The sequence below is a fragment of the Tachysurus fulvidraco genome, chromosome 1, assembly GCF_022655615.1.
Source record: "Tachysurus fulvidraco isolate hzauxx_2018 chromosome 1, HZAU_PFXX_2.0, whole genome shotgun sequence".
Classification (NCBI taxonomy): Eukaryota; Metazoa; Chordata; class Actinopteri; order Siluriformes; family Bagridae; genus Tachysurus; species Tachysurus fulvidraco.
Window position 1 is genome coordinate 6,613,732 of NC_062518.1, and position 21,109 is coordinate 6,634,840.

At 37.3% G+C, this 21,109-nt stretch overlaps 2 protein-coding genes across 4 annotated transcripts in view; one reads left to right on the top strand and one right to left on the bottom strand.

Moving 5' to 3' along the window:
- The window catches only part of coro2ba (coronin, actin binding protein, 2Ba), a 46,689-nt gene extending 35,236 nt beyond the window's left edge, over nucleotides 1-11,453 (top strand). For 2 of the 3 annotated variants that reach the window (XM_027136969.2, XM_027136972.2), the window contains exons 3-12: nucleotides 1,917-2,033; nucleotides 3,386-3,535; nucleotides 3,822-3,986; nucleotides 4,760-4,879; nucleotides 5,299-5,403; nucleotides 5,621-5,717; nucleotides 5,851-5,963; nucleotides 8,102-8,192; nucleotides 9,166-9,305; nucleotides 10,466-11,453. In XM_027136969.2, coding sequence (XP_026992770.1) covers nucleotides 1,917-2,033; nucleotides 3,386-3,535; nucleotides 3,822-3,986; nucleotides 4,760-4,879; nucleotides 5,299-5,403; nucleotides 5,621-5,717; nucleotides 5,851-5,963; nucleotides 8,102-8,192; nucleotides 9,166-9,305; nucleotides 10,466-10,636 — 1,269 coding nt within the window. In that variant the 3' untranslated portion in view covers nucleotides 10,637-11,453. The remainder of the gene's footprint in view (nucleotides 1-1,916; nucleotides 2,034-3,385; nucleotides 3,536-3,821; nucleotides 3,987-4,759; nucleotides 4,880-5,298; nucleotides 5,404-5,620; nucleotides 5,718-5,850; nucleotides 5,964-8,101; nucleotides 8,193-9,165; nucleotides 9,306-10,465) is intronic. The other variant, XM_027136970.2, reaches the window with a different exon arrangement.
- Nucleotides 11,454-14,621: 3,168 nt separating this feature from the next.
- Nucleotides 14,622-20,076, bottom strand: anp32a (acidic (leucine-rich) nuclear phosphoprotein 32 family, member A). The gene is made up of 7 exons (XM_027136974.2): nucleotides 19,919-20,076; nucleotides 17,440-17,589; nucleotides 17,220-17,342; nucleotides 16,505-16,703; nucleotides 16,133-16,251; nucleotides 15,976-16,030; nucleotides 14,622-15,509 (listed from the first exon to the last, which is right to left on the bottom strand). The coding sequence occupies exons 1-7, from the start codon at nucleotides 19,970-19,972 to the stop codon at nucleotides 15,445-15,447; spliced, it is 765 nt and encodes a 254-aa protein (XP_026992775.1). The 5' UTR covers nucleotides 19,973-20,076; the 3' UTR covers nucleotides 14,622-15,444.
- Between the last annotated feature and the right edge of the window lie 1,033 nt (nucleotides 20,077-21,109).

Here is a 21,109-nt window from a genome sequence, read left to right on the forward strand (position 1 = left end):
GTTGTGTTTTTAATGTTGTTTGTTTTTGTTTTTTATTACCCCCCCCCCTTACTTTTATCATTGTTAAATGTCCTAAAGAAAGCTATAAAAAATAATTCAACATCTGATTCTAGAATTGAACATTTCTGTGGTATAAAAAGTAAAATATCAATTTGTTTTATACAAATATCTGAAAAAACTGTCTGTTTTTTGTGTGTGCCTGCTTTCACTGGAAGTTTTAAGGAGAATAAAATACAGTATAGTCGACCTCTGTACACGTGCTGGATCTAGTGACACAATCACTACAGCATCTTATTCCAAATAATTGCATTTATACGATATTCTAAATTGTATTCCATCTAACAAATGAATAAAATCATATTTTAATATTTTAGATATTTCTTTTGTGTTCTGACTGGTTTCATCTCAGCAGAGATATCATTTCCTCTGGGGCTCCATTGTTGCTGGTGCAAGATGACATCATTAGCTGTGTATAAGGCTTTATTGTCTTAAAGCCCTTAATAGAAAGTCTTAAAAATAAGCCATTAGAGAACATATTTGTGTCATAGATGGTCATTTGATTTTTTTTTTTTTTTGTAATCTGAATTCTGTTCTTTTATAAATATTATAAAATGACCAAAACCTAAACCAGACCATTTTTGACCTGTTATAATCTACTTTTCTTTCAATTATGATTTTTTTTCCACTAATTTATCTATCCCATTGGGTTCTGAGACCCGGTGGGAAATTAGTTCAAATCTTAATGTTATTACTCAGTGAATATGTCTGTAATGAAAGTGCCCTTGAGCAGTACTTGTGCTAATTTTATATGATAATGAAAAACGGGAAATATTACTGGCATTTTGTGTTTTGTGAACGTGGCAAGATGGGGTGATCTGAGAATAATTAGAAGAACAGCAAGTGGTTGTCTTTTGTGAGCTTTTTTTTAAGTTGCATGAAAACACAACCAGAAACAGATCGCAGAGACATGTTCAATTATGTCTGCTTGTGCTAACTAACCAAAAAACTATTAGTTTCTCTGCTGGTTATAATCAGTTCTTAGTGTGTACAACCTATCATCAACATCCCACAAGACCTCAAAAGAAGGTCAACGAACTTAAGCACAATTAAACATTCATGACATTGAGCATCGTGAGCTCAGAGTGTTGTGAAGTAGCGCCACACTATGGACGTTAGTGTGCACTGCAGAAGAAAAACAAACTCTGGGGGCTCTAAGCTTTAAAATTCATACTGTTATGATATAAAACAACATGTAGATGTGTTAATGATGTAATTGGACGACAAACGTAAGTAATTACATCAGTTGTTTAAGCAAATGCAAATGACTTGTCATGAGTTAATAATGATCAGATTAGATTAGAAGAGAAACTAAATGAAAATGATGAAAACACAGTTATACTTAAAATTAAGAGAGAGAGGCACACAACAAGTCTTGGTGGAGAAAAAAAATAATTTAATGTGCCAATGAAAGAGGGTGGGTGACAAACTCCTTCATCTGACCACACCTAGCAGCTTCATATCAGCTCTCGCCATATGGACAGATGGACTGAGTTCAATCATTTCATGCTGCTCTGCTTAACTTCTTCTTATTTGCCTTGCTCTTCTTCTTTTTCTTCTTCTTCTTCTTCTTCTTCTTCTTCTTCTTCTTCTTCTTCTTCTCATTATTATTATTATTATTATTATTATTATTATTATTATTATTATTATTATTATTATTATTATTATTATTATTATTATTAGTTTCTTCACTAGATAGATAGATAGATAGATAGATAGATAGATAGATAGATAGATAGATAGATAGATAGATAGATAGATAGATACTTTATTCATCCCAATGTGAATGCAATTAAACTGAACTAAGAATTCAATAAGGAACAGACGCTGTGGGTGTGTTTTTTGTGTCTCTTGCGCAGTCCGGCCGTATCGACCCTCACCACCCAAAGGTCTGTGGTCACCAAGGCAACGTGCTGGATATCAAGTGGAACCCTTTCCATGAGAACATCATCGCTTCCTGCTCAGAAGACTCTTCTGTGAGTGAAATAACGATAAACATAGACGAAAACCCATTTGCTGAGAAACACTTCATCAGATTCAAATTCAAGGTCCATGTCGATGAAACTGAATAATCATTTCTATGACTTTATGCCTGAAAGAACATTCAGAAAACTGTAGAATGTTCAGTGTTTGCCATCAAAGATTTTAAAATGAAATGTTTAAAATAAAAACACTGATACAGACCAGTAGACAAACCAGCATGTTATTCAACTTTCCTACAAGACAAAAATGTTGTCACAAAGATTAAGTGCATGTATTAATCAGTCATTTTGGGTCAGTAGCTCTAATAAAAGAAAATCTCTTTCTAATAACACTAATCCCTTCAAATCCCAGTACATCAGCCAGCAGGAGATTATTTGATATTTTCCTGTGGCATTCACGAAATAGCAGCTCTGAACCAAAACAGTGAAACTACAGTCTTAGAAAAAGTTTTTTTTAAAGTGTTTTGTGGAAATGCATTCTGTAAAAAAAAAAAATGACGAAGAGACAAATCAGAAAAAAGAGTACAGTGCGAAGATCAAGACAGAATTATTGTCTGTTTACATTTTATCTTTACTTGTTTAAGACAAAGGGGGCACGGTGGCTTAGTGGTTAGCACGTTCGCCTCACACCTCCAGGGTTGGGAGTTCGATTCCCGCCTCCGCCTTGTGTGTGTGGAGTTTGCATGTTCTCCCCTTGCCCTGGGGTTTCCTCCGGGTACTCCGATTTCCTCCCACGGTCCAAAGACATGCATTGTAGGTTGATTGGCATTTCTGAAAAATTGTCCGTAGTGTGTGAGTGAATGAGAGTGTGTGCCCTGAGATGGGTTGGCACTCCGTTCATGGTGTATCCTGCCTCAATGCCCGATGATGCCTGAGATATGCACAGGCTCCCCATGACCCGAGAGGTTCGGATAAGCGGTGGAAAATGAGTGAGTGAATGAGTGTTTAAGACAAAGTATGAACGCAAGTGATTTCTTATTTTATGACTCATTTGTGGGATTCATTGTAAGTTAATGCTTCACCGCAAATAAATTTGGCAGATACTGTAATATTGCTGGAAATATCTGTCATTATCTATCAAAGGAATGAGAATATAATAGAACTGGAATAATCACAGTGAAAATCTATTCATGGAAATTTCCCTTTTCAAGATACGTGCTAAAATAAAATCCTAAAATGCTAAGAAATTATTATGATGAATATATGTTGGAATACTAGTAATACACTTTGTGTGTGTGTGTGTGTGTGTGTGTGTGTGTGTGTGTGTGTGTGTGTGTGTGTGTGTGTGTGTGTGTGTGTGTGTGTGTGTGTGTGTGTGTGTGTGTGTGTGTGTGTGTGTGTATTAGGTTCGGATATGGGAGATTCCAGATGGTGGCCTGAGGAGGAACATGACTGAAGCTGTACTGGAGCTGTATGGTCACAGTAGACGAGTGGGTCTTATAGAATGGCACCCAACCAGCAGCGGCATCCTGTTTAGCGCAGGATATGACTACAAGGTGTAATGAGACACCATTCAATACATACTGGCCCATATAGAGGAAGAATCACAAATTTGATTGAGTGTGTACGAAGATGTACATCAAAACGAGAGTCGTCCTCTATCATTTGTCTTGACTGATTTATTTTCATGGTTTAGAGAGACATTAAATTTTAGCCAAAGTATTTTGACCATTCACATTAATTGGCTCATAGGATTTCTTCAAAATTTCATAAATGTGAAGATATGCCCAAGAAGTTATTGATTAACTCTGAACGTCATCCTTCATCTATCTTCACTTACAGATCCTGATCTGGAACCTGGAGATTGGTGAGCCGGTGAAGATGATCGACTGCCACACAGATGTGATCCTTTGCATGTCTTTCAACACTGATGGAAGCCTGTTGGCCACTAGCTGTAAGGACAAGAAGCTGCGGGTCATCGAACCCCGTTCAGGACAGGTGCTTCAGGTAAACCCCCAAACGACAAGCTTGATTTCTTTACTTAGTGCCTTTATTTAATATGTTGAGTTATAGTAGTTTTTACTCAAAATATGATAATATACACATAGGGAAATTTGCACATATTCAGACTCATGTTACACATCTACTTGTGTTTTTAGACTCAGACTATGCAAATTATCTATGTGTAGCATATTTAAACCTTTATATCACTTGCCTTTAAATCACAATAAAAAATGTGAACTAATGAAGAAAGTAGCTTTTTTCCTCTCTGTCAAAGTTAATAAATTGTATGCAAGTGACAATTTAATATATATGATTGAGAGAATTTGAAGTAAATATTAAATAGGAGTCTATAAATATTTTTCATTTATTGCTGCATGATTGGTCTTATTTGTAATGATCATATTAATGAATCAGGATTGAACAATATGGCTTCCACCCTTATTATCCTGCTGCTTATAAAATAGCACTTGATCCAGATTAAACTATTGTTTTTCTTTTTTTTGCTTTTCTTTTTTTAATTGTAAACAGAATTATGTGCCTATCACTGCAAATTGTCTATTTTTCTCTGTACTTTCTCAAACAGAGGTTTTAGATAATACACTGTAATGAATCAAGTCATAAGCATCAAGTTGACCAGGATTTATACACATTAATTGTATTGTTTCTTTAAATTATTTAATGTGTGTGTGTATGTGTGTGTGTGTGTGTGTGTGTGTGTGTGTGTGTGTGTGTGTGTGTGTGTGTGTGTGTGTGTGTGTGTGTGTGTGTTCTCGAAGCAGGAGGGGAACTGCAAGAACCACAAAGTAAACCGTGTTGTGTTCCTGGGCAACATGAAACGGCTCCTAACAACAGGGGTGTCCCGCTGGAACACACGACAGATTGCACTCTGGGATCAGGTGAAGAGACCGTGTTTGTTATATGCGCGCGCGCGCGCGCGCGCGTGTGTGTGTGTGTGTGTGTGTGTGTGTGTGTGTGTGTGTGTGTGTGTGTGTGTGTGTGTGTGTGTGTGTGTGGGCTGAGTCAATGCACAAAACCAGACTTTCCATAAATATACCTTCCCTGGTGTCTGTGGCTGTGCCTCTCTGAAGGTTTATACTGTACTGGATCACAGGGTGAAGTACTGAACACTAAATAAGTGATTATTTGTCCAATTATTATTATCTTTGTAATTCCTTGTTAATTTCTATTATGATGTCTATATATTTGTAATTCAGCACAAAAATGGCTTATTTAATGTAGCAGTGTTCTGTTTACTCCTCTTTGTTTTGTATGATGTTTTTATAGACTTGTAATTCCCTATATCTCTAACCCTTAGGAGGATCTGTCTATGCCATTAATAGAGGAGGAGATAGATGGCCTATCTGGGTTGCTCTTCCCTTTTTATGATGCAGACACACACATGCTGTATCTGGCCGGCAAGGTAAGGAGATTATCACTAGTACCGTGGTGCCATGTTGATAATTCATCACTGTAATGCAATACCAGGCTTGTGTGCTCTTAGATCTGGTGTAAAGGTAAGAAAGTTGGTCTAGACATTTACATATGATCTGCATGATGAATGCATGTTTTCAGTTTATATTTGCATGTTTTCATTTTATGTCAAGTTAGAAATAAATGACGTACAGGGGTTATTTCAGGGTGACGGTAACATTCGATACTATGAAGTGACTACAGAGAAGCCTTACATGCAGTACCTCATGGAGTTCAGGTCTCCTGCACCTCAGAAAGGACTCGGTGAGTTCAGGATTTGGGGGTCTATATAACATTACTTACTAAAATATGCTATAAAATAAATGCGGATATTTAATTATCTGCTTCAGTGTTCTTATCATTCTGCTATATTTTTGTGTCATTTTTTGTCTCTTAGGTATAATGCCTAAACATGGCTTGGATGTGGCATCCTGTGAAGTCTTTAGGTTCTATAAGTTGGTGACACTAAAGGGATTGATCGAGCCCATCTCCATGATCGTGCCTAGAAGGGTGAGCAAAAACAAGAATTATGGCATAAAAAGCAAATCTGTGCTAAATATAGACGAAAATTTAGCCAGACAAGTTTGTATTGTGACATTTTAGTTTAGTGGTTTACACAAAGCATTAATATGTGCAACGATGTTAATGACATGAGTCTAGTCGTAGACCTTCATTAACACTGCAAAACAAAATAAAATGGACGTGTAAATAAAGTGAAGGTGTAAATAAATCCTTAATTTAATGTACAAAGCTGTCATAATAAACATACTGTATATATCATAATTATCACTAAACCTCAAGTAACAAGGCATCACCAGTATCATCACTGTTGTGTGGCTTTAATATACAAAAATGACCCTCAACTACAAAGTCATTTGTCATAACGCTGTAATGCAATGAACCTGGAAATGTTATTTAAACTCTGCCCTTATGATGTGTTAAATGATGTGTTTTATTTGCACTCAATTTAAAAAAAAAAAGACTGACATATGCTTCTTTTGTTGAATATGCTATGCCTATGTTGTTGTATGTTCCTGATCTACAGATTTGCATAAATCAGCCACATGGCCTATTTTGTGATGCTGTAAAAGGTCTCAGATTTCATTTTTTAATTCTTTGTTTTTTCGTTCTTCATCAATGCTCCTCTGAAAATAAGGCTTTAATTGTCCAACATCGTGGGATACGAGGCAGTGGATTGGGCATGGTTCATGTAAAGACTGCAGTTTCTGTCTACGTATTTCAGTGCAGTGAACAAACTGCTAGCATATAATTATTCCAACTCACAGTGTCTCACTTTCTGTTCATTACACACACACAGATGTTAATGTTAGGGTAAAGCTCATCACACACACAAACACATGCATACACACTATAAAGTGAAAGTCATCTGGAACTGGTAAACCTAAGTCTCAATATCTTAAACCTTTGAAACCTGGATAAAGTATATATATATATATATATATATATATATATATATATATATATATATATATATATATATATATATATGATATATACTGTGGTGAAATATGTCCTCGAGCTCACCAATATCAAATCACCAGCATTCGATCCAACATAAGGCACTCCCCTATAGAGCAGTGTGTAATTTCATCTCATACAGACTATTGAATCCTTGAATCTGATCGGTCAGTAGGTGTTGATTTATTTTCTATAACAGTGAGTATGACGATGGCACAAGGTATAATCCAAAAACTATGATTTTATTAATGTGCTTGTTCTAATACATTAATCACAGTGTTTATAGTAATGCATTCTTGGAGATTTGCATCTGACATGAGATATAAGCAAAGTCTAATACTAAATGGATGCAAAATGTCACTAAACAAAAAAAATGTAAAAAAAGAATGACATGGTGAAGATTTTTTTTAAATCTGTAAATGTGTTTATTTAATGTTCATGGAAGGAGTCTCCAGTGTCAGCACTTTATGTAAGTCCATCATGGCACAAACAACTTTGCTCTTTCTGGTTTCTTGTTAACACGAAAATAATTCTTGTTATTCTCGTTTACAAAGAAGAGATGATATGGAAATGACTTTTGTTTAGTTGGACGTCTCACAAGATTATTTCTAATTATATCGATTAAAAGTATGACATGTACTGTATGTATAATCAACAAATCGCTGTTAATAGGAAAAACGCTCCGTATTGTGTATTTTTCTAGTAGAACACATCCTGAGGTGTTTTATTTCTCAAACAACATGCTGGTAAATTGATGGTTTAGAGGTGGAATGATTAACCCTTTAACCTGACATTCTTTTTCTTTCTTTCCTACATTACCTGATATAAGCTGTAGTGATTAAAGAATATGTTTAAAATTGTGAGAAAGAAGACATTTTTACGTTTGGAAAAATTATCCCAGTGCCTGTGCGGTGTCAAAAATTGAGAGAGAAAAAGCACAAGTGTGGATCACAATAATCAATCCAATCAGAACAATGCAGCCTCTCAAGGAGGCTTGTCAATTCAGAAATCTCTGCCTCTTTAATTAGCATTGGCTTTAGTGTGCAGCAGTCTGAGTAGTGCATTTGCTAATCCATTAGCTACAGTGTGAAAGCCTGTAGTAACACAGCAATAGTTAGAACACAGCATGCCTGACCGGTGTGTTTTAAGTGAGTGCGGTCTGTTTTCAGTCGGAGACGTATCAGGAAGACATCTACCCCATGACTCCAGGAACAGAAGCCTCTCTCTCCGCTGATGAGTGGCTCAGTGGTGTCAACCGAGGTAAAGATTCCACTTGCAACTGCAAATATTTCTCAATCAATTTAGATTAATTTTCATTTTTGATTTGTTAAATCATATTTTTTTTTAATGAAAAATGTGATCTGTTAATACCAGTACTTTTTTTTTTTTTTGCTTGTTGTGTATTAAGAAATTACATAAGCTACATATATGTAAATAATCCAAAAGATATTGAGCCCATTGATCCAAAATGGCCAGTGCAACTCTCTTCAAGGGTTCAAGGCATTATAGATGTTTAATGAACTGATTTTTTCCCCACAATACGTAACAATATATGCTTGGCTCAATGTGTCTAATAAGAATATTATTTTCAGGACATTTTGAATGTATAGACATTAGGCTGAATAATAGGTGCAAGGATGATATAGATTATATGGTTATTGAACCTCTCATTCCAGATACAGTACCCTTTGGGGTTATAATAACCTTCACTCCACAAAGAAGGCTTTAAAGTAGAATTTTGAGGACAGGTACTGATGTTGGGTGAGGACGACTGGAGTGCATTCAGTGTTCCAGTTCATCCCAAAGGTGTTCAGTGGGGTTGAGGTCAGGACTCGATAGTCTTTAGAGTGTTTGCTTTGTGCACAGAGGCATTGTCATGCTGAAACAAGTTTGGGCCCCTTAGTTCCAGTGAATGGAAATGGTAATCCTACCGCATACAGTGACATAGGGCTGTAATCGTTAGGTGTGCAAATGTTCTTGGCCAAAGAGTGTCCAAATATAAGTTAGAAACATACAAAATTGAATAACATACTATACTATATCATTTCACTATTTGAGTCATTTACTTTGTCCTGAGGGACAATATTGATAAATATTAAGGTAGATAAAAAGAAGATAAGGGTTAAATATGATGAGAATTGGTGTGTGTGTGTGTGTGTGTGTGTGTGTGTGTGTGTGTGTGTGTGTGTGTGTGTGTGTGTGTGTGTGTGTGTGTGTGTGTGTGTGACTTTAGGGCCAGTGTTAATGTCTCTTAAGGAGGGTTACAGCAGACCCAGTAAGCTGGTGTTCAAGGCCCCAGTGAAGGAGAAGAAGAGTGTGGTGGTGAACGGGATTGACCTGCTGGAAAATGTGCCTCCCCGCACTGAGAATGAGGTGCCTGTGCTCTGTATGCATGACATTTTTTAAAGAATCGTGCGTATAAATAAACTCAGGCGTAAACTTGGTTAAGCTCAGGGTGGAACCTTAATCTGAACCTAAACCTGTAGCCTGCACATGATGTCTACATCAAAGTGTCTAAATCATGGTTCTGAAGACTTGATATTCCATTACACTAAATACAATATCTAGATGGGTCAATGAACATATGTTTGTCCTTAGGTTCCATCCTTTGCTCTGGTTGTTGTCTGTTATGTGTTCCCCCATTGTCCACTTGGGTTTTTATGGTTATTTATGATTCTTTTTGGAATATGGATAATGGATGAAAAAGTATTTTGTATCTTTATAAAAACAATCTTTTATACACAACAACTTTTTTAAACAACTGTAAAGTACATTTGAATTTAAAGCACAAAAGACCTTAGACCTTATACTACAGACAACTGTGTTCACGATTTTATATTTGTAATGTTTACATTTTCATATTTACCTTTAGTATTTAGGTAAAAAATGAAAAACAATGGTGTCAGAGTACAGACTCTTGAGGGACACCATCCAAGGAACAAGCCAGCAATGAGACAGTTTAGTACTTTTTTGAGAGTTTATATTTCCAGATGTATTTTGAATAAATTAAGGCACATTTACTGCTGTACATTTTTACTTACTTTTTTTACCCCTCACACACGTTACTTTTTAAAAGGAGTCAGAATGTCAGCAACTGGCGCAACTCAATATGGGGACATGCACATGCAGAGAGTCAGTACTTTGACACAGTTACCCAATCAACATAATACTGTGCAAGCAAAATTCAGCATTGTCATTAGGAAAGCCGTATGTGCTTTGGTAGGGTTCTTTAATTTTAAATGTTTATTTATTTATTTTTTATTTATTTTTTTTACTTTAATGCCTAAACATACCTGCAGGTGAATTAGCTATCCTGAGTTCACCATCGTTGAGAGTAAGTGTATGCAATCGAATTGGTATATATTCTTATAAAAGACTCAAAAATAAAACTCATCCTGGGAAATTAACTAACAGGTATCCAGTCATGTTAATATATGAGCTATTTAAGTCAATTTAATTATGCCTGTTGCATTATCGGGTCATTATTTGGACATGTGTGTACTCATATATTATACATATATTCCTATCTTTAGCTCTTGCGGATGTTCTTCAAGCAGCAGGATGAGTTGCGGCGGCTGAAAGACGAGCTAGTGCAGAAGGACGTTAAAATACGACAACTGGAGCTAGAGCTGAACAACCTGAGAAACAGTCCGAACATCAACAACCGCAACAACAATAACAATAGCAGTGACAACAGCATGTGACCAGGGTCAAGCCCTTATAAATTAACTCGTAGTACTGCTGAACATCCTCCTGGATACCCCTCTCTTATATCCCACAAGACCAAGCGTTTGTCTCCACCAAGCAGTGTCTCACTCTGATCCTAACTGTTGATGCCTTTAATGCTGTCAGACTCTATTGGGGTATAAGTTGACCCCTTTATCACTAAAACCTCTCACACCTTATGGCCTGTGTTCACTGCTGCTTTCCCAGCAGCATCAGTATACCTACGGCTCAAATTCACAAACAAATATAAAGATCTGCAGAAGAAAAGTAGTTCAAAGGGACAAAATATTCTTTACTATTTCTTCCTGCTACTTAACGCTATTAATTGTATTTTAATAATTTTTACATTTATGTTCTCTCTTTCTCTGTCTTTCACCTTTATCTATTTTCCTCCGCAGTTGTGGATATGTGGGCAGCCAAATTTGCAGTATTGGATTAGAATGGTTTTGACAGGTTATTTTCATACAAGCCATTAACTGTATTATAATTTCTGTGTGTTTTCTTTATAATTGTAATTATTTATTTTGTTCTATAAGTTTTCCCCATATATGTATTGTTTTAAATAATTAAGCTCATCTCATCTTTAACCATGGATGTACTGTAGAGACAGAGATCACTAGCTGGTCAACCAAATATGTCTTCTAGAAGTCATTCTACTTGTCTTGTCTTTTTTTTGTCTTAGAATTTTGAAGATTCAATAAGTATGATTTACTTGGGAAGGGATTTTGAATGAATGCTGCAGTTTGTAGTGTTTATGAATCATATCTCTGCAATACAATTTGACTTGTAATTGGACTTGCTTCATTTCAGACCTGTTTTTTCTGGACCATAAATAGGCTCCACCCCCCTTCAGAACAGCATTCCTTCTTACAAACTGCTCCTTTAATATCCAAAGATATCTAATGCATTATCTGAGATCACCTCTCTCCTGTAGTGTCCAAACTTCCAATCTGACATGACAACAATCCCATGCAGCTTTTAATCACATTCTAGTGAAAAACTGTACACAAAACTGTATTTATTGTATTGTGTTAGTAGATTGTTCAAAGGCTCGGATCTGAGTGTAAGCGCAATGCCAAGTTAACAGACAACACATTCATGACACAGTACACCAGAACTAATACCTAATACAGTAACACTATACAAAGCTAGAATTTAACCTAATGTAACTGTGTCGTCACTAAAATAACCATCAGAAGTGTGTTCATGTTCTCCTACAAGTAAAAGGGATGACGAAAATATGTATCCGTTCAGGTTCCACTCCAGCGATGAGGGAAAATACAGTTTAAAATACAATTTTTTTCAGAGAGAGTAAAGAAACGAGATGATGATAGAGAAGCAGTGCATATATTTAGGCACTGATTGATGTGGAAAAACGTGAAAATAGTGAGTGATTAGTAGGTAAGAATGGCTGGAAATTTACAGTACAGGCAACGGTATATAGAAACAAATGTCTAACATTTATTTTAATTGCTTGTAGGACATTCAGCATATTTTCTGAAAGTGTTCGTTGTGTGTAGGTGGTTAATGATTGTACTTTTTAACCAATCTGTCTGTTTTTTGGAAAGGCTGAAGGGACTGACCATGACCCTCTCATAACTGAACAATGAATTGCATTATATAACATAAATCACCCAGGAATGTAAGCAGTATTTAGACAATTATACTAATGTCATATTTAATATTGAAAACATTGGCTAATGTGATATAATAAAATTGGGGTTACATTGATATAAGAGTAGAGGAGAGCAGGACTCCTGTCAGACTGATCCTAGATTCATATCAATCTCTCTTTTGAACTCCCCGATTGAAGTACAGACATATTTTTCTTCTGATCGTATCATCTGGTGTGCTCTTCACTTTCCTTGATTTGTGTACATGTGATTGAAATGAGGCCTTACTTCGTTTAGAATCAGCTCCACACCTGCGGCTTTTAAACCCCTGGACTGCACGTAGACAGAAAGCTGGCTGATGTTTGACTACGGACCATGTAGGAAACATTTTTGCTCGTGAACTACTGTATTGTCTCATAAAAATAATCTCACCTCCTTTCAAGTTGTGGCTTATTCCTGCTTCATGCATAGTAAACAGAAGAGCATGAATACATACTCATCCTTTCGAGTCTCAAGACATCTCTGCTCCAAACACACCTGATCCGGTGGGCTACCTCTTGAGAAATGCTGTGCTGAACAACCCCAGAGGCATGTATTATTATTGTTTATACCAAAGTATTGAGTATTTGTAGACCCAGATCAAGCTGCAGATCATCAGTTTATATTACTGTGTACATTCTAATACACTGTGGTTTATACATTAACAGCTCATTCAATTGGGAATTTATTATGCTGCATCTAATTTAAGCCAAATAATAAAGTTAAAAACTGTTACTTAACAAAAAAAAAAGTATAATCATTAATAAGGTGAAGCTTTCTATACTAAGTTTATTGAGGGAAGAAGTCTCGAAAGTCAGTACTTTATCTGCCAGTCGTCAGGATGGTTTCTTGAAAACCTGACAATTTTTTTTATCTCATTTATGTCTCTCTCTATCTCTCGCTCACACACACACACACACACACACACACACACACACACACACACACACACAAGCAATAATTGAGGCTGAGTGAAATGTTTCTATGTGCTAAGCATAAGCAATAACATCAGCTAACCTGTCTTGGGGAAGTTCCACAACATATCAAATAACAGCTCAATAGATTAATAGTACTATGACACTCAAATAAATAATAGTAAATATTTAAACCTTTTCTATGGTACAAGAGAAATATCAACTTTTTTACATGATGTTATTGGAAAATAGTCACCTTGGAGCTCCCCATTGTTTTATTCTTTATGTAACAGTGCCACAGCAATTTTATACAAAAGGCAGCATGATGTTTGAAGAAGACCAAAGTAGGATAAACTTCCAGTGTTTAATGTGTCGCTTAATCAATAGCATTTCTGTCCCTTTCAACTGAAAATATTCATCAGTACACATGTAGTATTACTCTATTCCAAATACTCAAATAGGAAACTTGTGGAAAGGAGTATATCATACTATAGCAAAGCCTCAGCAATTCATTGTTAGTTAATTATTGTAGTTGTTACCAGTTTAAAAGAGCATTTGTAATGTTGCTGGATGAATTTTTAGGCGTTTATGTGTAATGCCTTTAGAGTTCCTTTTATTCAAGGTCCTTGAAGTCATTCCTGTGCAATACCGATTTCCTCCACTAGGTGACATCAGTATGAGCCAGTCAGTCTGTCCCATGCAGCAGCCAAAACCATACAGGGAAAAGGACCTTGCACTTTCATGAGCTTTGATATTATAATTACTGGAACTGTCTGAAACCTCACATTTAACTAGTTTAAAACCAGAAAAGACATTGTGGAATACAACTGTGACTTAAACCTGAATAGATTTTTCCCCCCTTCATAAACAATTCCACTTCACTCCTTATCAAGAATGCTGACTTCTTTCTCAATCATGTCTAATTTTTTTTCTCCTTTTTAATAATAAAAACAAACAAACAAAAAAAAGGTATAATTTAGAGCCACCAAATACACGTCAGAATGCCTTTGTGTTAAATCATCTCTGAATATTTACAAAATATCCAGACTGAGGAAAAAAAAATAATTTAAAATAAATCACAGAAATGTCTAACAGCTCAGAATACCTTCGCTTTAAATAACCCAGAATGATCGCTGAATATTCACACAAATATCCAGACAAAAAGAACACACACAAAAATACACGCTAATATCCTTTCCCTGAGCTTACAGTTACAATTTCGTTCGAGAGGCTGATTTTAATGGAACGTGCTTGTATGTAGTGAGACTACACACAGCTGTGTAACGTTAACGAAGTAACTAATGACTTGGATGGAGAAATCAAAGTGATTTCACTGTGATCATGAGCTCGATACATTCTGCTGGATCACCGTTTGCCAAAATTACTTTACAGCTGCATGTGTTTTCATTTGTTTTATTACAGTTAACTGTTACAACTGAGATTAATGATGAAAAATGTCTGCCGTTATCAAAGGGAATAGAAAAAAATATATTTGGTCATTATTTACAAAGAACACGGGACCTCTGAACTATCCACGCAAGAAGGAGAAAGGGTTTCTAGGAGTCATTTGACAAGGGCAGACATTCAGTTCTAAACATTAAAGAAAAAAAAAGAAAAAAATAATAACAAAATAAAATAATCACATTGAGAGGTTGTACTGTGCAGGATCCGATGCCTCCTCCGTGCCCGAACAGGACGTCACATGATCACGACAAGACGAAAGAGACGCAATGTACACAAACAAAATAGGTGTGATTTTTTAAAAAAAAGGTGGGTAAGAAAACCCTCTTGAAATCCAGTAGTCAAATTTAAAATAGAGCCAGACATGCTGTTTTTAAAAGGTTTTTGGTATTTTTTTGTCATTTAAATACATAAGTCATACCCAGCAATCTGTATAAGCAATCTGTATAGGCATCAACAGTAAAGAGAAAAAAAGAAAAATTACAAAGAGCAAACTCAGTTTTGGACAATAGGAAATTTCCACTACTGTGCTGCCAGTCGTGTGAAGAGGTTTAAGAGAGAAAGAAAAGAATGGGGGCAAACAAAGTATTAAAAAAAAAAACAAAAAAAAAAAACTAATATTTAAACTGTGTCCTCATATATCTACTAACCCACCCCTACCATTTGCATACCTCCCCAAAACCACCGCAAAATTACATTAGGACATAGAAACAGAGGGTTAAAACAGTCAGATCACAAAGGGAATCCGAGAGTGCATGTTCAGTCATCATCCTCCTCTCCTTCTTCATCCAACTCCCTTTTCCTCTTCTGTCCCCTCTCTTCCTCTGCAACAGATACATAATAAAAAGCATGTTTTACTCCACTGAAATCTGAGACTTAAAACATGTATTTATTCATAAAAAATAAACTATGTATTTTTCATTGGCACAATTCAAGTGCATCCACCACTGATAACATTTTCTGTGTGAATCTTTTAAAAACAAGTGTTAAGTTCGTTTCCCAAAACGTATAGACAGAATAGGATTGCTCTTGCTGCATCTCTAATGGAAATAACGTGCCACGTTCTATACTTTCGACAATATAGATGAACGAGAACAGTACAGATGTTATTCCTAAATAACAAATTTAATGCAGAAAATGATTTCAGGTAAAAATTCTGCTTTAATCACAATGCAATTGGAAGGCTTCTGTGGTGCTCTGAGGTATATTTAAGAAGAGTACAAATCCATAAAAATCATGTTTGCACTATATCCAAATGTCAATGGCTATATAAACAGCTCATTTGCTTACCGTACTCATCTTCGTCATCAACTTCCCCGTCATTTAAGTCTTCTTCCTCTTCCTCCTAAAAAAAATTTAAAAAATGTAAAAAACGAAAGAAAAAAAAACATCCTTCCTCGTAAGTGACGTCATTATGTCAAAGGACTAAACATGACGCAGCATTCACCTCTCCACTGACATCTTCCTCCTCTTCTTCCTCCCCTTCCTCTTCATCTTCCTCATCTCCTTCTTCTTCATCTTCATCTCCGGGAGCTGCATCTTCATCGTACTCCTCCTCGTCTACTTCTGCAAAATGCAAAACCATTCCAGAGTTAAGTCTTTTTAAATAAATAAATAAATAAATAAAAAGTGTGTGTGTGTGTGTGTGTATATATATATATATATATATATATATATATATATATATATATATATATATATATATATATATATATATATATATATATATATGTATAAGGAATGTGTCATATCATGTAGCCATATGGTGCATGTGGTAAATGGGAATGCAGCCACTCAAACAGGAATGAATAAACAATACCATCATCTTCATCTTCTTCGTCATCCAATCCCTCAACGTAGGCCTCTGTGTCAGAGTCGGGTGCCTCTTTATCCTCTTTGTCATAGCCATCGAGATACGTCAACTGAGGCAGTAGCTTAAAGACGTTTTCTCTGTAGTCGTTTAAGTTTGTCACCTCGCAGTTGAACAGGTCTAAACTTTTGAGGCTTTCCAATTTTTTCTGTTGAAACAGGAACAGTTTAGAATTAAGTAAAATTTTCCCATAAAAATCTCTCCATAATTCACCTAAGCATGATGCACCACAATTTCTGTGGCTCACAAAAGCAACATTACAAACACAAACCAACAGTAGATTGAACATATATCTGGGGCCCAAAATTTGTCATACTAACATTGTATATTGAGGTCTGTGATTATTTTATCAACACTATTTTAAGCAATAAAGTAAAAACCATTTGTAAGCATATCCAGTGTGTGTGTGCACGTGTGTATAATATATTATTTTAAGAATACTTTTGTAAATGTCAAACTAGACTGTGAACTTTGTTATACGACTGCTTCGTTACTACATTAGTTTAATGACAAAGTACAAATAAGTAAGTACACAAGAACCCGCACGTCTACAACGGTTAATGTTTATTCTATTGTGCAGTACAGACACTTATTACAACTCGGTAACTAAAGAATTCTCATTAAATGACAAAAGGTGTACAGCCTCTGTAGCCTTAAAACTCACCAGTGGTTCGATGGTGCTGAGATCTTTGATCTTGTTGCCACTGAGGTTGAGATGGGTGAGATTGGGACATTTCTCTGCCAGTACCTCCAAACCACCCGAGATTCTGTTATCGCTAAGCTCGAGCTATTACAAACAAAAACACAACCACCTTTATTAAAAGATGCCAATGCAAGGTCAGCCATAAAGTGTTTTTCCAGCAATAAAAACACCATAGTTGTACCTTTTTGAGTTTGTTAAGCTTGGGCAAGTTGGTGACTGAAGTTAAGCCAACGTTGATTGTACTTAGAAACTCCAGCTCCACGAACTCGTCTGTAAGGCCTTCGATTTTGCCTTCATTTGACCGGCAGTTGTCGAGCACGAGTTCTTTCACCTGATAAAAGATACAACAGATGTTAATGTGTTAATAAAAGTGGAAATAAAACCAAACTCTGGATGTGTACAAGTCTCCTACGCTGCACTTCTGCATCAGTCAAGAGTGCTTGGTGTTGGACTGGTTTCCGGTTCATGTTGCAAGCTTAAATTGAGTCAGCTCACTGCTGTTGCCAGCTTTTGTAGTTCGCTTGGATTACAGGGGATGTTTTCTCTTACAATTCTTAATGAACGAGTCACCACTTTATATAACACACATTATTAATAGGCCTTTTAATGCGATCAGGATGGAACTGTATCATTGTTGACCATCCTGAGCCTGCTAAAAGCCTCAAAGTTTAGGTTTTTAAACAGAAAACACTAAAATAGTGTTTAGAGGTTATACCTTTTTACATTTACTCAGATGTTTGTTTGTTTTTGTTGTTGTTGTTTGGCAAATTCGTGAAATATGACTATTATTTTTACTGAAGGGTTAATGAACCTTTTCCCTGTATAATGTTTCAAATGAAAGCTTTATTGTGGTTACTGGAGGTGTAGCTTTATTCTGTGAAGATGTGAAAATGTCTAGAAAATAGATTGAAGTCCATGTTCAGGCTCAGCATATACACTTAATACACCGAGGAAAGAAATCCCCTGTTGCCTTGGTGGAGCGGTTACATCGTGTCGATTACAGTCATCAGCAGTCTACAGCAATGACCGATTATTCGCCTCAGCTCTGCTCATTGCTTTGACTCGCCGCGTTTTCCCCCCTCACACAACAAAATGGCTGTCTGCGCCACGAGCCGCGTCTGTTAGCTTTAGCACTGAAAAGATTACAAACTGGCGGGGTTTTTTTTTCCTCTCTCCAAAAGGACAAACAAAAGCAAGAACATGGCGCCGAGCAGGCCAGGTTTTGACGAGTTAAGTCAAATCGCCTTAAATTGTCCCAGGAGTCCAGACACGAGCTAAAGAATTCAGGAGTAGGAGGGGCAGGTAACACGACGTAGCCGAAATGCTACCAAGTTTGTGCGTAAACCCCACCAATTTTATTTGATTTTTGACCGACTGTTAAAGCGAATTTCGAAAACAGGAATAGATTTGATGGTTTACTCGACGGTGGACTGTAGAAAGAGATTGTTCGGGCTGCAAGAACGGTGCGTTTAGTCGATTAAACGCCGTGTGCCTTTGTTGCTGGATAAAATGGCGGCTTGTCCTAGATGTCGGAACTGGAGCAGCGCCGCTGAGTTGCGTAGCGGCTCCTCACACAAACAGAAATCCAGAGCGCAGCCATGCGCCTCAAAACATCCCCAGCACGTTAGTTTACAACAGGAGATCAGACAGGCTCGGAAAGGACGTTTAATTACAGTCTAACTGCGTTTGTAAGACGTGTATCTTGGACGCGTATTAGAAACGTATGGAGACTTCGGTAATGTTGCGTTGGGATTCATCTGTAACCAAACGTAGCTCACACTTCGGGAGAAAACACCGACAGCTTGTGTGTGTAATTTCCCGAACACGTCGTGGTTATTACAAGTGCTCGTTGCATCCTCAGTACCTACAGAATGCAGTTTTAATGGGGTTTCGCGCGCCTTTACGCAACTCCATGTAAAGATGACACCGAAAATTGAACAGCAATCGCGTGGTTGTGCTCCACACAGCATGTAGTCGCGCGCACACATACACACACTTACACACGACAATACCGTGGGATTTTTTTATAACGTTCCGTTTCGGTGCAGATTATCTGGTTAAACAATTCCAGCTCTAAAGGTCCTAAAAAAAAATTACAACAGTTCAAACTAGAAGAGTACACCGGTCAGATCGCCTGAACAGCTATTTAAAACGTGCCCCACAAGTTGCTGAAGTCGCCAGGTGAACCCAGAGGAATGGTATTTATTTAGAGGAAACGAACAGCAGAAGGGTTTGAATGGAAAGGCTGATTTTATTGTGCAGCCTCTGGGATGCAAAGGAAAAGGGCGCGATCGGGGCTACAAAGTTACAAATATGGCTTCTCATACCGCTTCCCTTGTTTATACGCTGGCTACACAATGCGCGTTACTGTTACAGTTTCACAGCCAAGCAAAGCGATCGATCAGAAGCCTCGAAAAGTTAGAAAACCGAGCAAACTGCGAAAGCCCTGGTCCGTGCGTAAACACGTCGAGTTATTCAGCACTGTGACCGCGGCCCCGCTTTAACAAAGTCACCTCAAACTTTTCATTCAACACATCAAGTTGACGGCGTGCACATCTAAAGCTGGCCATCTACCTTCCAGCACTGAGGTTATTCTAGCAGCGATTTTACTTCTCAAAAAAAATAAATCACCCAAGTCGCTAAAGCGTAAAGCAGCTTACGTCCGACGGCGTTCGGTTACGCAATTCCAGGTGAATCCTCTTCTTCATGTCCATCCTGAGGGTCTGTGAGTGACGGATTTAATAAAAGAGCGCAGTTAAGACTTGGGAGTCTTCGCTGCACATTCAGCTATAGCCCCTTTACAAACTAGAGCTTGCCAGTCTGCCAAACTTGACGCCTGCAGGAGGCGGGAGTTGGGTGTGGGATTGTCGTCACCGCGGACTAATCAGAGACGCGCATTCGAGTCTGAACGTCCTTAGCACAAGACGCGCAGCCAACCAACGTCCGACCTGAAATCGGGTGGGGTTTACAGAGGGAGGGTTTGGTTGATCCAGTAAAGTCTGTTTTAGGGTGACGGGTGACATCTATGCGTTAAAATCACCCAAAGTGGCGAAGGCGCCAAAGATTAAACTAGACTAGATCTAGTGCGCTGGCTGTTTAAGCAGCACGTCCTCGATAAGGTAACGGTATCAGGACAGCATTTATAGAAGTGTTACATTTTTTTCTTCTTTTTCTTCCAAAAAAATTCTTTGAACTGAATCAACGCAGCATAGTGTAGAGATAAACATTGGAGAATTTCATTACTCTGGACCACCAGGCGGAAATACAGCTGCTAATGTTTCGAGTGTATTTTGGAAGTAAATAATTTATTATAGCAATCAATTTAGGATGTTCTATGGCACAGCGTCATGATAAACGGACCCCTCCCCCTTCCAGAGAGCGCGCACAATGGCAGCCATCAGTTTAACTTCAATTCGATTACACTACAAACAAATGTGCTCTTTTAACGCGCGTCAAAACCCCGTGACACGCAAACACACGTCTGTAACAACATTTCATTTAGTAAGAAATGTAGCATCCTGATGCGTAGGTCGTGTGTAGAGCGCGTGTCGGCTCGTGCGCACCGGATTCGATTGCGCCTGTTTACATTGGGACTTAATTGCAACTGTATATGCTCATTAGATCACTGATCTTTATCGCTGGTGCCCTCAGTGGCAATACAGATTCGATAAGATTTCCGTTCCCCTCCGTTTAAAAAAAAAAAAAAAAAACACCATTGTCACATGCGTTTGACTGCCACATGGCGAACTCCAACCAAGAAGCCATTCTTATCACTCCAGAGTTCAAACCAGCCAATAGAATTTTAAGGGGGAATTCACTTCCGCATCAGCCAGAAGGTTAAAAAAAAAGCC